This window comes from Solanum dulcamara, chromosome 6 (assembly GCF_947179165.1).
Source record: "Solanum dulcamara chromosome 6, daSolDulc1.2, whole genome shotgun sequence".
Classification (NCBI taxonomy): Eukaryota; Viridiplantae; Streptophyta; class Magnoliopsida; order Solanales; family Solanaceae; genus Solanum; species Solanum dulcamara.
Genome location: NC_077242.1, coordinates 47,767,384 through 47,785,969, shown reverse-complemented (window position 1 = coordinate 47,785,969; position 18,586 = coordinate 47,767,384). Strand labels below are relative to the sequence as shown.

Sequence of the window (18,586 nt, the reverse complement as noted above, 5' to 3'; positions counted from 1 at the left end):
TGAACCAAGAGACATGCTCGCTGCAGTGTTGTCTTGCAGAGCTGGAAGTACGTTATCTAAGTGTCTGGACATGTATTTATTATATGTAGGCTATTAAGTAAGCTGAGTGGGTTCTTTCAGAGATACCTCCTTCCAGGTGACTAATGAGACTGACACTTTGGTTCAAATTTCAGTTGATTTTAGTTTCCTAGTTGAAGTACTTTCTGATAACCATGTTACATCGACTTCATAATGAGCTTAATTCATTACGTGTATATGGGCTGCTACCCTCAGAGATCTGGGAGTTCTGTAGAAAGAGAAAGTAGAGAGAACAACATGAAGGATGTCTTGATAAAGACTAAACGAGTCTACCCTAAAGAAACAAAAGGAGGTGTGAGACTATAGGAGAAATGATTAAAAGAAGAAACTTCACCCTATTATCCAAAAAAACAAAAACTACCTCACCCTTCCTTTTAATCCTAAGTTCTGGGTAGTTTACCATTGAAAGGAAAATGGAATTCATTTTATTCCCTTTTTTCTTAAGAATTAGTACTGTTGTCTTCTTCAGCATTGGGAATGCTGGCCACCATCAAAAATTGTTACAAAGAAGGTAGACTCTAAGCTTTTCAAAGCTCCTAGAAATTCTACTAACTCCTCTATTTCCTCTCTACAGTTTTGTTCACACCAAAAAAATAAATTTATCAGACAATTCCATTTCACATCAGGAACTGTTCTGACCTTGTCTCCAAAACACCTTCCATGTCTCCAAGAGGGTTCCTCCTCCATTTTTTCTGACTTTTACTTCCCCCTCTTTTCATCCAACAACTCATTAGATGAGCCGTGTGTTCAGGCATTGTCCACACTTTCTTTGTGAGACTGAAAAACAGGTTCCACTATTGAGCAGTGAATTTACAGTGTAGGAAGAGTGATTGTTTGTCTCCCCAATCTCATTGCACAAAAAAACATTTAGTCACCACAACTCTCCCCTTCTTTTGTAGCACTTCATGTGTAAGACATGCCTTTTTTTCACCACTAACCATGTGAAGCCACAAAAAACATCTAGTCACCACAACTCTCCCCTTCTTTTGTAGCACTTCATGTGTAAGGCATGCCTTTTTTCACCACTAGCCATGGGAAGCATTCCATATCCTCAAATCTTCCTCCTGCATAATGCTATCTTGTATAACTTATTTACTCTGAAACTTCTTTCTGAAATGTGCCTCCATCTAAGTCTGTCAGGCTCCATTGTTGTCCCACCAGAGTTGCCCACTTCTTTTAGCAAGTCAGCTACTCTTTCTATCTCCCAGTCATTTAATTGCCTTCTGAAGTTGAGATCCCAACCCTGGGGGACCAGCATTCCGACACAGTAATCTCAGGACTGCTAGATAGTGACATGAGATCTGGAAATGTATCTTGTAGTGGTACTTTCCATATCCAGTTATTCTTCCAGAACCTAACATTGTTACCATTGCAGAACCTAACATTGTTACCATTGCCCACTCTGATTCTAGAGTTTTCCTGGACTTTGACCTTAGACCTCTGATATCCCTCCATACACCCATCCCATAAGTGCAATTCACTTCATTAGAACACCAAGGACTGTTTTGACCAAACTTGTGGACAGTTTCCTCCTTCAAGAGAGAAGTTTCTTCATCACAGAATCTCCAAAGCCATTTCATCAGAAGGCATCTATTTTTAATTTTCATATTTCTTTTTCCTGGTCCTCCTTGTCCTTTGCTTAATTGAGTGACCTCACATTTAACCAGATTATATCCCCCCCTCTTTGATACCTTTCCACAAAAAAATTCTTCTTAGTCTATTTAGCTTCTTCACTACACTGGCAAGAATAGGAAACAGTGACATCACATATGTAAGTAAAGAGTCCAACACTGAGTTTATTAGTGTGACCCTCCCCCCTAAAGACAAATATTGTGCTTTCCACTGTGCTCTGACCTTTCGATAATGCTGTCCCATATCTCTACTTCTTTGTACTTCCGGCCTAGTGTCATGCCCAAATGCACATTGGGCAAAGTGTCCACTTCACCCCCCAGCACACTAGCCAAAGATTAAATATTTGTTACCCCTTTGATGGGGAAAATACTTCTTTTCCTCTAATTCACCTTTAGGCCAGAAACAACTTCAAATACCACAACATGGCTCTGACATACTATGTTGCGCGGACTCTTCTTTTTTGCCACCGAACCCGTCTCAACACGACACTAGTGCGGGTGCGGGGTGCGTCTCAGATTCGGTCAACCCCATCCGGATACTTTGACCAAAGTCAAGAACAATTTTTTCTCCGACGAAGCTAATAAATAAATAGCTAATAGAAGTTGCTGAGACTATAGAGGAGTGAAAGAGGTTTCAGGAAAGAAGAAAGAGAGGACAGATTTCTTGGAAAAAGAAATAGACAAACAAATTACTTTAATTATAAATTGTCTTGGGAAAAGAAGTAGAGACTAGAGAGAAGTGAAAAAAGTTTCTTGGAAGAAGAAAGATTTCTTGGAAGAAGAAAGAGACAACCAAATTACTTTAATTACAAATTGTACCATGTTTACCGTAAATAATCAAATTTTATGTAAATATCTAGGTTATGCTATTTATCATTATTTTTTTCTTATAAAATGAGTGATAATTTTTAAATTTATTAGTAGCATGTCAACATTTTTGATAATTTAGAATATCTTTATAAATCTATTTTTATAATGTTGCATATTTTTAGCCGAATTCCCGCACCCGTATCCATACTCGGATTCGCATCTCCGAATCTTAAAATTTAGATTTTTCCGAATCCGACTCTCGGATTCGCATCCGTCTCGGACACCCGCACCCGAGTCCGAGCAACTTAGCTGACATAAGTCAACTGTTCCACCGTAGCTTCACAAAAAATAATGGTTTCATCTGCATATAGCAGATGACATATCTCCAGACCACCCTCCCCTATTCTGAAACTCTTTAACCAATTGTTGTAAATTGCTATTTTTATCATGCAACTGAAACCTTCCATAGCCAAACTAAACAGGTAAGGGGATAAAGGGTCACCTTGTCCGCGTCTTTCATTAAAGGGAATATAATTCAAAGAAGAAATTTTCCTTTGTTTCTACCACATTTTGTCGTATTTTCCTTGTTTAATTTAAGGAGTTTGCATTGGTAATAAAAAAGTTCGTCACTATCTTATCGAGGTTGTAGGATACTTGATGTTTCTGGAGAGATGTCTATATGCCCACTCCCTTTCTAAAATTCAGTCTATGCCCTCATGGTTTTGATCAGATCCCAGGTCAGAATTAGGTGCTTCTGACTCTTCTCTTAGTTCTGTATCTAATTATATTCTGACACTGATACTCATTTTGATTGGCACGACTTGGATGTGGTTAGTTGGAACTGATGATAGAGGGATGTAAACTTTTTCTGAAAAAGTATGAAGGGTGATAAACTTAGGAATGAAGACCCGAGTTTTGGTTCTGGGGGAGTTGAGTGTTGCAGACCTAAATACAAAAATACAACTGTCATCTCTAATAACTTAAACTGTTAAATGAGATAGTTCACATGATTCAACATGGTTCGGAAAGGCAAAGCTCCTGGATTCATGTTTCATCACCACCGGTCATTCAACCAGATTTCCTTGTACAAGAAAAAGAACACACGCGAGGGATAAATAAATAAGTAAAATTTCCCGTCTCTAATAGCTTATACTTCTGGGTGGGATGGTTCTCACAAACAAGGGGAATCAGGTCACCTTATTTGAGAACTTAAGTAACTTGCTAAACAGGGTAGTGGGTCATCTGGTTAAGAAAGAAAAGTAGGAAGAATTATTTGTCTCTTTATACTCTTACTCCTGATTCTAGGCAACAAGTTGAGATTAGGGATGTTGCTGCTTAGTTTATTTTTGTAGCTGTCTAAATATTAGCCAATAGAAATACAAGTGAAGGTCTTAAATTATAATTTATCGACCAAATTCAGTTGTGTGCCTATAGCATCGGATTCTGCCTTTGTCAGTATGTGAGACTCAATCTCTTTATGGGTAGGGTGTTTAAATTTGGAATCAACTTATCTTACTTGTGAATAGTGAAGAGTTGAACCAACTAGCTTGGGATTGAAGCATAGTTAATGATAAAGTTAAACGAGGTTTGAGATCAATTTTCAAATTATCTGCCAACACTATCACATTCTATTGCAGTGCTGTACTTCATTATGGTCATGCAGCAGCTCCAAATGACAAGGTATGTTGCTTGTGTGTGTCTTTTATATCCATCCTATACTGCTGGTTGTCCGATCTGTATTGAAGTTGTACGAGAACTTATTTCATTTTGTGGGCAAACATAAATCAAGTGCCTCATTGTTATCTATGTTAATTATTGTGGTTGCATAGTGGTGTTGTAACCATCTTTTCCTTTCGGTGTGATAGAAATGATTATTTTGAATGTCTTTAGAAAGGCCGTCAACCTGGAAACCATTATTTGTCTGCTGTATGCTGACATTTTTACCTTGCACTAATATTGTTAGATAGTTGGTATATTATAATAATATAATAAGTGTTCCACATTGATAAGGATATGGATTGTGCAAAGTTTGAATATAAATAGGGCTCAGTGTAAGACAATTAGTGTATGTATCTGATATGACCCCCCACTTTTGAAGACATATTTTAGGAAAAGAAAGCGTAAAAAGGGTAGTAGATTCTAGAACTGCACATGGAACCAGTCAGCCAAACATGAAGTAACTGCCTCCTTGATACTCTCCAACAGTTACCAATATTCCAACTACTAAAAGATTAGGCTTTACAGTTTTCTAGTTGTTTGGTGTAGACAATATGTATCCTATAAATATTTAGTCATGATTATTTTTAAATATTATTGAATATATGTTTGAATATCAGTTTCTGGGAGTATTGTCCACTCCATGGGACAAATTTATTGGCTGTAAATTGTGTTAGATTTTTGTACAATCTATTACAAGTAGCAGTTTCCTTTCTTTCTCACCCACTTTGATAAGAATTTCCAGTTTCTAACATTTTGGAGAGCAGATCGATCCGACATGGTCAATACCATATCTTCTACTTCTCAAGAAGACATCCCCAATGTTGAATCCCTTGCTCGACAATTATCTTCCATAGCATCAAAACTAAATACAATTGATTCACTGGCAGCATTGCTACACTGAAAGGCCAGACTGGCCTCACCCAACAAGAGGAAACTAGTCACTGAACTCGTAATAGAGGAAAAACTCATACGTTTGGCAAGAAGAGGAAGAAGACATTGATAATCCAGGATGGCCGGAAAATCCTTCCCGGAGGCCATACACGAAGATGGAATTTCCTAGATTTGAAGGAGGGGACCCTAAAGGTTGAATTTTGAAGGCAGAAAAGTATTTCTGCTACTATCAAACTCCAGATGAACACAAAGTTGACATTGCTGCTATATATCTTGAAGGTGATGCTCTTGATCTTTTCTCTTGGATTAATCGTGAACAAACTTTTCTCTATTTGGAAGAACTTGTTAAAGAATTGCAAGAAAACTATGGTCCTGTGGTGTTTCAAACTCCGTACGAGCATCTTTGTAGCATCCGACAAACAGGTTTGATATGGGAGTACCGTCAAAAATTTGCAAAACATTCATCTAGAGTCACAAACTTTCCAGAATCCAGATCATTTTCTCTTAGGTATTTTCATGAACGGGCTAAAAGAGGAACTTAAATTTGATGTTAGGATTCACAAGCCTAGAGCCGTTTACAGGGCTATGAGTTTGGCACTTGAATTTGAAAATAAATTAAGCCCAATGCGCAGCAATAGAGGGCTCAATTGGACCCCAACCAACAGACCCACCACACAATTCATTGCATCCTATTAAATATACCCAAAACAACGCTACTTCTTCCTCTGCACATCAAAATTTATGAAGCAATGTTTCTTCCAACCCAGTTGTGTCCTAACCTTTTCAAATTCGATCATGGGATACCGAGAGGAGAAATTTATGGCGCAGGGACTCTTATCGTTGCCATGAAAAATTTGTACCCAGTCGTAGATGCAAATCTACAAAACTTTCTCTCATGGAGATGGATTACATGAGGAGATCAATTGAATATGTTGATGAAGTCAGTGCTACAGGTGTTGATGATTGCGACCCTCAAGAAACTGACATTGCTGAAATTTCTTTCCATGCCATCTCGGGAAATTCAGTTGGTAATACAATGAAGCTGTAGGGTGAAATCAATTAAGACAGGTTTTGATACTTGTGGATAGTGGTTCCACACATAATTTTGTGGCAGATGCCATTATACAGGAGCATAAATTTCCAGTAACATTCAGTGTGCAAATAGGAAACGAGGACATCATCCGGTGCAAGAAAGTCTGTCGGAATCTTCAAATTCAATTGTGGGGCTTTTCCATCACTCAAGATTACTATCCGTTTGCAATTGGAGCGGCTGATTTTAGTCTTCGGTATCAAATGGTTAGCTTCTCTTAATGTCATTCAAGCTAACTGGAAGGATATGTTCATAATTTTTTATTGGCAAGGGAAACATTACAAATTGCAATGGGTGAGATCGACAAATTCCACTACGGCTTCCCTTCAATCTCTTAACAAATTGTCAAAGAATCCAGGTAATCCAATTCAAACACTTTTAGACGAGTTTCGGTCTCTGTTTTCTGAGCCAATATTTCTTCCACCATTTAGAGCACATTCCTGTGCTATTCCTTTGTTACCAAATTCTAAACCTCCAAACATAAGACCTTATTGATACCCTCATGGCCAAAAGACTGAAATTGAGAACCAAATTGCTGCTTTACTAGAATCTGATTTCATTAGTCCTAGTTCAAGTCCATTCGCTAGCCCGTTTTACTAGTGAAAAGAAAGATGATTTGTGGAGGTTTTGTGTTGATTACCGCATCCTCAATAAGGTAAAATAAATATGCAATTCCTAATATAGATGAGTTACTGGATGAGTTGATGGAGCCACTATTTTTTCAAAGATAGATCTTCATTTAGGGTACCATCAAATTCGTGTCCAATCAGCGGATATCCATAAAACAACTTTCCGAACTCATTCTAGGCATTATGAATTTCTTGTACTGCCTTTCAGACTCACTAATGCTCCTGCCACTTTCCAATCCGCTATGAATGACCTTTTCAGACCATATCTCAGAAAATTCATCTTGGTTTTCTTTGACTTTGTTTAATCTATAATCCTACCCTTCAGCAACACCAAAACCATCTCTAGATAGTTCTTCACCTCCTTTCCACCAATCTTTTTTGCTAATCCCAAGAAGTGTCTGTTTGTACCACCTCAGATTGGTTTTTAGGTCATGTGATTTCCAGAAAGGGAGTAGAAGTAGCTGTGGATCCAGAAAAAATATCCACAGTCTTGGATGTCCTCTGCCAAAGAATGTGGAGGAAGTTTGAGGTTTTTTGGGACTTACGGGTTATTACTGAGGGCTGTCAAGAACTATGGTATTCTTGCTCGTCCCTCAACAGCTTTGACCAAAAAGGATGCTTTCATATGGAATCCAAAAACAGAAGAGGCTTTTCAGCATCTTAAAAGTGTCTCGAGTCTTGACATCAGTACTTGTTCTTCATCTACCCAATTTCACTCAACAATTTACTGTTGAATGTGATGCTTCAACTGATGGTGTTGGTGCCATTCTACTTCAACAAAGTCATCCTCTAACCTATTTCAGTAATTTCAGTAAGGGATATTCCTTTTCTAGTAGAGTTAAATCTACGTATGATCATTAGTTCTTGCATTATAAAAGTGGAAGCACTATCTATTGGGTCAGCATTTTGTCGTGATAACATATCATTGCAGCCTAAAATATCTCCTGAATCAGAGGATAACTACTGCTGAATAACATCGTTTGTTGATGAAGCTATTGCCGTTTGATTTCACTATTTTCTATAAGGTAGTGAAAATAAAGAAGCTGATGCGCTGTCTCGCTGCCTTGAACATTCTGATCTTTTGACTATAGGAATGCCTGTTTCTTTGGATTTTAGCACTTTAAGGGAAGCACTTAAAGCTGATCCATATACCAAGCAACTTTTAGATAAACTTTTTGTTGTCCCTTCTTCTCATTCGGATTTTTCATCGTCTGCCAGCCATCTTTACTACAAATCGCGGTTGGTAATTCCTAATTATCCCAAGGTTAAAGCCAAGATTTTAGCTGAGGCACAGGATTCTCTCTATCAAGAGGAGGACATGGGGGATATTTGAAAAACTCTCAAAAGAGTTATCTGCAATTTTTTTCTGGCCATGTTTGAAGCAGGATATTAAGTTGTTTGTCCAGAATTATTTGATTTGTCAGCAAAATAAATATGAAACTTTGGTTCCTTTGTCGATTCCCAACCGAGTTTGGGAAGACATTTCCCTGGGCTTTATTGTGGGTCTTCCTTCTTCAAATTGTGATGACACTATTCTTGTGTTAGTGGGTAGGTTCAGCAAATATAGTTATATTCTGGCTTTATCTCATCCGTTCACTGCCAAAACAGTGGCTCTTTGTTTTGTAGGGAAATTATTCAATTACATGGATTACCATGTTCTGTTTCAGATCATGATGTTATTTTCTTGAGTGCTTTCTAGCAAGAACTTTTTCCTCATAGTCGTAATTGTCTTGTTCGTATGGTCACTTCTTTCCTTGAAGCCATTTGCGTTGTTTTGCTCATGAAAAGCCTAAATTAGCGTTTGGCTATGGGTTCCCAAATATTTTTGACAAGTCAGTATTGGGTGAAGTTTCAACATGTGTTTGGCCAAAGTTTTTGGGAAACATATTTCACTTTTCTTTTAAAAAAAAACATCAAATATGATTTATACCCAGAAGTTCTAAAAACTATTAAAAATACCATAAGTTTGACACAAAATGGTCATTTTTTTAACGAACTAGATAATACATTATCCAAAATCATAACACGATATTTTAATAAAAACTACTAATAGCACAATTACCTAAGAAAATTCATACAACAAGAAAACATATGTACATTTTAGCAAATTACCTTTTATTGTGTCTTCTCCGTGGATTGCCCCATAGTCTAGCAAAACAATTTTCACTAGGGTTCTACTTTTTAGGTGTAACTTGCTTCTGTATATTGGTCGTAAATTCATTTGTTCTTTATATATAGGAATGGTTTAATGAAGGCTTGGTTGGATAGATAGATTATAGTTGGAGTAATAATTAATGTGTTCTTTTTGTAAAATATAAAAGTTAGGGGTAAGTTTTAAATTTTTAAAAGAAGCCAAAAACTAGATTTTTGCCCCAAAACCACTTTTTTCTAGTTTTTGGGATCTGTTTTTTTTCCCTAATTGTTTTGCCAAAAATTGACAAATTTTATGGCCAGACAAATTTTCGAAAACTTTTCCCAAAAACTACTTGGGATATCTATGGTCAAACAGGTCCTAAATTGTGGTATCAATATTTAGCTTGGGCCGAGTGTTCTTTCAACACGGGCTACCATTCATCGACTCATGACTCCTTTTCAAGTTGTGTATGGGAGGTAGCCACCATCATGACAGCCTTTTGTTCCCGGTGAAACTAAACATGCTGATCTTAAAGTGCAACTTTTGGTGCGTTACCAGATCTTATTACTGCACTCCAATCTCTTGAAGGCTCAATCTCGTATGAAATCCCAAGCTGATTCAAAGTGACGTAAATTGCCTTTTAACGTGGGTGATGCTGTTTTATTTCGTATGCAGCCTTATCGTCAGAAGAGTCTTGCCAAATGTCCTAATGAGAAGTCTCATCACTATTTTGGTCCATATAAATTATTCGCAAAATGTTTCTTGTTGCTTACGAATTGCAGCTGCCTCTAATGGTGAATGTACATCCAATTTTTCATGGTTCCTTGCTTCGTCCCACCGTTAGGTGAAAGGACCTGTGATTTCAACTTTAGAATTACTCATTCAATGGTGTCATCGTCTTGTTGAAAAAGCAGCTAGTTGGGAGGAGTATGACTTATTTGTTGGTTAGTTTCCTTTTTTTCTCCTCGAGGACATGGCGTCTTTTCAAGGGGGGTGCACTGGTATGACCCCACCTTTGAAGACATAATTTAGAAAAAAGAAAGTGTGAAAGGGGAAATAGAGATTCTGGAACTGTACATGGACCAGTTAGCCAAACATAAAGTAACTGCCTTCTTGATTCTCTCAAGTAGTTACCAATACTACTATAAGTTTAGACTTTTCGGTTTTCTAGTTGTTTTTTGTAGACAAGTGCATCCTATAAATATTTGTCAGGATTATTTTTAAAGATTATTGAATATATGTTTGAATATCAATTTTTGGGAGTTTTGTCCACTCCATACATACAAATTTATTGGCTATAAATTGTGTTTAAGATTCTTACAGTTTGTTACCACTAGTAATTTCCTTTCTTTCTAACTCACTTTCATAAGAATTTTCAGCATCTTACAACATCTTAATAATATTTTTCCATGCCTTTACTTCTCACATGTTATCAGAGCAGTGGTGAGAAACATCTTAGAAAGAGAACTCAGATAGCTGGTCGTCGTGCTTCAATTTTCGATGATTTTCTAAGGGATGTTTTGCGTTATTTATCCTTTAGTGTTCTGGAGAAACCATAGGGTCTCCCCACTCTCCAACAACCCTACGTGCGCTCACGCGCCACTTGAAGCTGCATCGTCAGTGATGCATTAGATCTATATAGTTTTTTTTTGGCGAGATGTGTCGTTTATCATTACAATAGATGGAAAGTGTAAGTGCACTGATGTATGCAACTTATGAACCCAGAGGTCTATATTGGATTTGGATAAGATTTCAGATCAATCTTTGTTGAGTGACTACCTTCATTATGTTGTTTCCCTCATTCACGATAAAAAGGGCAGCCCGGTGCACTAAAGCTCCCGCTATGCGCGGGGTCCGGGGAAGGGCCTGACCACAAGGATCTATTGTACGCAGCCTTGCCTTGCATTTCTGCCAGAGGCTGTTTCCAAGGCTTGAACCCGTGACCTCCTGGTCACATGGCAGCAACTTTACCAGTTACTCCAAGGCTTCCCTTCACGATAAAAACAAATAAAAAGATTAAAAGAAAAGCCATTCCATTTCAACCAAAAGACCCACACCCAACTCACGCGTGAGGCTTGCCACCTTTGGAAGCAAATCTGGTTCTTGGAGATCACAAAGTTGTTCCGAGCCAGAATATCCAGTTTTTCGTCAGTTTCTGATCTCCAAAACCCTAATATGATAACTCCTTTTGTCTGATTTTTTCGGTCAAGTTCGTGTTACCCTACAACCATTCAAAACTTCCATTTGCACTTAGAACTCGACCGAGCCTTTAGACCTCCCTTCATTACTTCCAGATTATTTTTAGGAACTTTCCATCCAACTCTATCAACCAACAACTTTTCGGTCAATTTGGCAATCTTCTCAGCTTACTTTGTTACTAAAGAATATACTTAGATATTTGGACTTGATTACAGTGATACTTTCTCTCCCATGGCTAAAATAGAAAAAGTCTACCGCTTTCTATCTTTGGTTGTTGCTCGCCATTAACCTATTTATCATTTGGACATTAAAAATGTTTTTCTCCACGATGACCTTGATGATGAAGGAGCCTCTTAGCGATCCTGCAAAATACAAGCGGTTGGTTGGAAAGTTGAATTACTACATGTGACATAAACCTGACATTTCCTTTTCAGTGAGTGTTGTAAGTTAGTTTATGTACTCTACTTGTAGTAATTATCTATAGTAATCATTGGGATGTAGTTGTCTGCATTCTTCAGTATATAAAATCAGCCCAAAGCAAAGGACTACCAGTCGAGAATTAAGGCCATGAGCGTAGGCTTGGATACACAAATGTTGATTGGGAAGGATCACCTTTTGATAGACGTTTTACATATGTGGATATTGTGTTTGAGTAGGAGATAATTTAGTGTCTTGAACAAGCAAGAAATTGAGTGTGGTTGCTCGATCTTGTGCAGAGGCAGAATATTGAGCAATGACTATGGCAACATGTGAGCTAGTTTGGATCAAATAGTTGCTCTGGGAGTTGAAATTTGGAGAAATTAGTCAGATGAAACTTTTGTGTGATAATCAAGACACCCTTCATATTGCATCAAATTCGGTGTTACATGATAGGACTAAACTTGAGATTGATTATCACTTCGTCAGAGAGAAAAGATGCTCTCAGGAGATATTATTACAAAGTTTGTGAAGTTGATCAACTTGCAGATATTTTCACAAGTCCTTGTATAAAATACATCTGTAACAAGCTCAATACATATGACTTATATGCACCAGCTTGAGGGGGAGTTAGGGTATATAATAATGTATTAATTGTCCCACATTGATAGGTCTATTGATTGTGTAAAATCTGTATGTAAATCAATGAAAGACAATTAGTTTATGCATCTTGATAATATTTTCCCGTGCTTTTACTTCTCACGAATATGCTCTCTTATTTGTCTTACATTGTGCAGACATTGCAAGAGGGAGATATGACACTTCTAGATATGGGAGCAGAATACCACTTTTACGGGGCTGACATAACTTGTTCCTTTCCAGTGAGTACATGTGTCCTTCACATTTGTAGGTACATTGTACTTTTATTTTGCATGTTAAAGTTCTTGTAGCGATTTTCACCTAGAAATATAACAATAAACATTCACATGAAGAATATATATGCTCTTCAGTGATCTGGAGGAAATGTGGACCATGTGTTCCTGGAACACATAAGCACACTGTAACATTGTTAATTATTATACATAAATTATATTGTGATAATTTGCTTGTTGAATACTCTGTTTATGCATTTGTTTGGATCTCTTTCAGTCTGTTCATTTTCTTTTTGCTTATTTCTTATCCAAAGCATTGATAGTGAGGCATCTGCCATGTCAATCACTAAGTTTTTTATCCCATATTTAGCTCTTTTTTGAGTAGCCACTGCATGATTGGCTCTTACATCATAGGTCTATGTGCCAGTAGTGCTTGTTGCTAGTAGACAAGTATTGATCTAGAGTTGGGAGTTAATGTTTAACTGTAAAAAAATGTGGTCTTTAATCTATAGAAAGTTCTTACTCACCATTGTATCTGTATGCTTGGATACCTTCTCCGCATAGCTTCCCCTCTTCTTGTGCTCACTACTTTAAATTGCACAAGTATCAATTATTTTACTTCTTAGCACTGACCATCTATACTATGGTGCAGCTCCTGGTGTGTTTTGGCTATAACCTGTAATGCTTATATTCCTTAAAATTTCCACTTGTGAATTTTGCAGGTAAATGGGAAATTTACTCGTGACCAGTCACTTTTATATACTGTGAGCATTCTCTCCTGCACGTAATACGATAATGCTTTTGCTGTCAGGCCTGTAGGAAAGCAAACATGCCCATGTAGGGTTCCAATGGAGTATGCATGATGTTCTCTTGTTGATGATTTTCCTTTAAAATGGGGAAATATGATGTGCATTTCATTGGTGCACAAGCTGTGGTTGTGAGCTGACAAGATTGTTTTTCTATTAAAAAGTGCATTACTTGGCTTAGGATCAAAATACAGACTTTAGTCTCTAGTGATCCCTTAACCTGACTGAAACCACTCGTTAGGAAGCGCACTCATGAACTTATGCAGCAAACTATGTACGTCTTTGAGCCTTCCACCTTCAACTTTTTTCCATTGGTAAGGCCTGTATTAAGACAGAATATGAAGCTTATAGGACCTTTGAATGTGATTTTCAATGTTCATGTGCTTTGACTTCACCTTGGAATATATCAAAACGTTTCATTATTATGTTATCACTCTTATTTGCAGGCTGTCCTTGATGCTCATGATGCTGTTATTTCTGCCATGAGGCCTGGAGTGAGTTGGGTCGATATGCATAAGTACGACTTTGCTGTCCAAATTTTGAGTTTGGTATAAGTTGTTGAGATCATCTTCATTTTTTCTTTTTCTGATTCACAAATCAACAGGTAGAATCGCTAGAAAACTTATGGCAGAACTTGGATCACTTAATGATGATATGCTTTGCCTAATGTCTTCGCAAAATCAGTTGATTCTATATTTCGTTTAGGTCATACAAATAACGAATTGTAGCTTGTCCCCTCAATTTCAAATTGAACATTTCTTTTTGAGGATGTTAAGATGATGTTCACTTTTCGAAAGTGGAATATCTCATTACTTATTATACGCAATCAGAATATCATTTGCCCCACTTCCAATAGTTCCCTAAACAAAAAGATTATCAACAAAAAAGAAAAATCTAGATAAACGAGAAGAGTAACTACAGACACACATTTGGAGTCCGTCCCTTATCATAAAGTTCTCTAGAGTAAACATTCTGACTTGATAAGTTTTTATGTCATTGTTTTAATAATCTTTTAGAGTCATGTAAAATTTGCTAGACATCAAAATCATAATGGAGGGTGTAATAATCTACATCCCTAACCACAAACCTCAGAAAGTTAGTTCTCTCTCTTCGGACATGGACAGAAGAAAGAATTTGTAAGTTTGGAGCTTTGAAATGAGTGTAAACACTATATACCCCTCTCCCAATCGCATTCTCTGGTCTAGTTTTTTTTTCCTGATGTATTTCTGATTTATCCACTAGGTCTGTTTGGTGTCAATTGAACAGATTGAGCAAACTCGATTTGACGCACATGAAAACTCTAAGGCCAAAAGCTCCATGGAGAGCTTTTAGAGTCAAGGTCCATCAATAAGGTTATAGTGCAAGTATCAGGAATATCATGAAGCAAAAAACTAAAAGTTTCTGACGTTAGAATTTGCTGAAGTTCTATTCTCGGAAGATGAATTTAACTGTCTTATTTTACCATGAAATTAGTGAAACTTGTGAATTGGAAGAGAAAATAAGAGGAACTCGGCTTGATATTCCCTCAAGCTATTGGGGGTTAAAATAGCTAAGTTTAGATGTCCTAAAAAAGAAAGGAAATCAATACCTAAATTTCTATAGGAGTAAATTAAGCTACCTACTGTATTTACATATATTTTAGAATATTCACAAAGATTCTAACAAAACTGTCCCTGAACAATTAATTGACGTTACCCTTCTTTTTTGGAAATAATGAGATGCTATGACAAGTTCAAACATGTTGTAGTTTATGCTATAATAGAAACATGAAGCTTTATCTGCATCTATAGGTGTTTATGACTGCCAAAAATCAGGTGAAATAGGGTCTAACTGTCGGCTACCACATGGCATGAATAGCTGCCTTTACACAAATCATTGTCTCTTGTTTCTCACTTGTATTTCACCATGAATTGCAGATTAGCTGAAAGGGTCATTTTGGAATCACTGAAGAAAGGGCACCTACTTGTTGGGTATCTTCTATTCCCTTGTTGAATTACTCTGTCATGAGCCCCTGTCCTATAGAGTCTGGAATAGCTGATATGGAATAGGGATTTCTTTACTTTGGTCAAAGGGATGTTGATAAAATGATGACCGAGCGACTTGGTGCTGTTTTCATGCCTCATGGATTGGGGCACCTTCTTGGAATTGACACTCATGATCCTGGGGGTTACTTGAAGGTTTAATATTTTCTTCGATTAATGTCTTCCTTCGATAAGTAGCCTGCAGTTCTTCGTATATTATCTGGATACAATTAAGAGGTGAATAACTGACTTACAATTTCAGGGAGCTGAAAGACCAAAAGAACCTGGATTGAGCTCTCTACGTACGAGCAGAAAGCTCTTGAAGGGAATGGTCAGTAGTCTATGTTTTGGTGACATTACATATTCGATTTAAACTATTAGGTCTAAACTACTATTTCGTGAATTGTCACTGAATAACCACTAATGTGGTTCTTGAAAATTCACCCAACATGGACGTGTTAGCCATGCAATCGATCAATGGTAATGAGTACAAACAACATGCTCATGTCTTTTCAATGACACTTTTGTTAATAGATCTGAAATGACTTCTTCAATACCACCTGCATTATTTGTTGGTCTTAAAATTTACTTGACAAAGTCACAGCTTATTGCCACAATTAAAAAAGATAAATTCAAGCTTGATTATTGACCTAGCGAACTTCTATGTTTTTTGGTTAAAATAACATGAAAGTATATTAAAAGCAACATAGTGGGTATGGCCGTATGGTAGCTGAAATAGTCCATTGGGTTCAAAGTAATTCATGGAATCTAGACATCAATGGGCCATTTTTTGTATCTGTCTGCAAAACCTCCACCCAGATAAAGTTTCTTAATCCTCACTATTCCTAGAAATAATGAAAGAAAAACCACTAGTAGAGATATGGATGGAGTCTCGCTCAGTAAAGAGAGTTAAATCTATTCAGGCTCTTTACATTGTTCCCTTGCCGTTTTGAATGATTAGCATATTGCAAATTTGGTTATGCTATAATCGTGCGGATTGCTTTTAGGTGATCACTGTGGAGCCTGGTTGTTACTTCATTGATGCCTTGCTACTTCCTGCCTTGGAGAATCCAGAGGTGTCACAGTTTTTGAATCGTGTTGAGATCAACAAGTTTAGAGCTTTTGGTGGAGTCAGAATTGAAAGTGATGTGGTGTGTTCACTGACTTCCTTTGGTGTTATTGGGATAACTGTTATATCATTTGCCTATTAGCATGGATGTGGTTCTTTTTTGACCTCTACACCTTTGTCAAGTTGTACCTATCTGTTAAATCTTTCCTTTTCTTGTCCTTGCAGTGTGTTACTTCCAGTGGATGTGTTAACATGAGCAAATGTCCGCGGAAGATTGAAGAGATTGAGGCAGTGATGGCAGGGGTTCCTTGGCCGATAGAAAAGACTACCTTTCCTTCTGAAATTGGAGACGTGTAATTCTCCCAAATACTGCATTACATCAAGAAACAAGAATAATTGGCACTCTACACATGTTATCCTCGGTGTGTGGACCCTCTGAACAACTAGACATAATCTTCTAGTCTCTTCTGAGAGGCAACTCTGTACTTGTTCTTGAATACCTAGCAGATAAGTATGTAGCGTCTAAGTTTGAAACATGCATTTGTAAATGAAGGGAATATTATGGATTATGTTGCTATTGCCTCCTCCTATGGACTAGTCTTATTAGATGAACTAATTGGTGTTATGTTAATTTTATGAATATCCTTGGAACTAATTGGTGTTATGTTAATTTTATGAGTATCCTTGAAATATTCGCCGCAGATTGCATTTTCTACATTTCCGCATTTATGTTTGCCGTACACTTATATGCCGTCTGCTTATGTATGAATTGCAGAGTAATTGTCTAGATCATTATGAACTGACAAGTAACTAATAAATTTGGTTTCTAGACTAGTATATTTGATAATGGTGATTGGACAGCCAAGTGACCAAAGACATGGATAGGCTAGAAATTCATTTAAAAGGCATCATGTGTCATAAGGTAGAGGCAAATTGAAAAAGTATTTGGAGAAAGTGATTATATGTATGTTATTATTATTATTGTTGCTTGATCCTGAAATATCCACCTATTTCACATACCAAATGACCTAATATGTAATTGCAAGCTACATGAGAACTGTATTATGAGTTTTTCAAAAGCATTTGTAATTTGACAAAACATAAACATTTTAAAGACTTTTAAATTGCATCAAAATTTGATCAAAACATGAATCAAAGAATTATTTCCTTACAAAGTTACTGAAGCCCCACATGCTACAAATTAATCAATTTTTAATTCGTCTTAACCTTAACTTTGAACTATTTTAGTGTTGGGATTGTGCTCAGTAGAAGCGGCTTTGCTTTTCTAGTTGTGTTTTAATCGTCAAACTTTTATAACGATTAAATTTATAAACTATCATATCGTTTAAAGGTGAAAATTATTTATATTCCTCAACTTCACTATAAAAATCAAACTTCCCGTCAACTTTGAAAAATAGTCATTCTCTCATTTTTTTTTGCTTAATTGACTTTTTAAATGTTGAATCTATCTTTACATTATCAACTTTTACCTTCTTCTTTTTATACTTCTTTAAAATTATAGCATTTTTTTGTCATTTAATTTATGCAAAAAGTTTTCAATTAAAAATATAAATTTCGTCCAAAAAAAAGCCAAATATTGATTGAGTATATAAGCTAATATGTACCCTGCGCATAGCGGGAGTTTAAGTACACCGGGCTGCCCTTTTTATTGAAACATATGAACAAAATAAAAAAATATAATTTTATTAATTTTAACGAAATTTATAATGTGATAACCTTATAAGCATATTCGATGCAAGTAATACATAAATTGAAGAATCTAATCAAACACTTAGTTTGCAGGATCATTGAATTCGTTTCACTAGTAGAAAATGCAATCACATACAAAGATGAACTACACCATATAAAACTACAGTCTATAATCATGTACCTGTCATATTTGTTCACTTTCCGAGGAAGAAATCATCACAAAATTCTTCACTTGAACTTTATAGAAATTGGAGAGGGAAAAAGAAAGAAGGAAAGACACATTCTTTTTTCTTTTTTCTGTTTGCAAGAAAGATGAGTTTGTTTCTCTTTAAGAGAAACCTTTTATAATCCCAAAGACACACAACTTTTCAAATAGTTGTGTCTCTTCCTTTTTATTAATAAATTATATATAATAATTATATATTATATATTTATTAATATGGATCCGGATTGGCTCACATGAGTGACCTAATCCAATTTTCTTCATTTTCCACTCACGCATAGTGGGTC

At 36.5% G+C, this 18,586-nt stretch overlaps 1 protein-coding gene across 1 annotated transcript in view; it reads left to right on the top strand.

Annotated features, from left to right (window-relative positions):
* Positions 1–17,078, top strand: part of LOC129891125 (uncharacterized) — a 30,505-nt gene extending 13,427 nt beyond the window's left edge. The window contains exons 8-16 of the mRNA XM_055966382.1: positions 4,157–4,199; positions 12,396–12,479; positions 13,193–13,234; positions 13,723–13,793; positions 15,193–15,246; positions 15,348–15,453; positions 15,560–15,628; positions 16,305–16,448; positions 16,592–17,078. Coding sequence (XP_055822357.1) covers positions 4,157–4,199; positions 12,396–12,479; positions 13,193–13,234; positions 13,723–13,793; positions 15,193–15,246; positions 15,348–15,453; positions 15,560–15,628; positions 16,305–16,448; positions 16,592–16,723 — 745 coding nt within the window. The 3' untranslated portion in view covers positions 16,724–17,078. The remainder of the gene's footprint in view (positions 1–4,156; positions 4,200–12,395; positions 12,480–13,192; positions 13,235–13,722; positions 13,794–15,192; positions 15,247–15,347; positions 15,454–15,559; positions 15,629–16,304; positions 16,449–16,591) is intronic.
* The last annotated feature ends 1,508 nt before the right edge of the window (positions 17,079–18,586 follow it).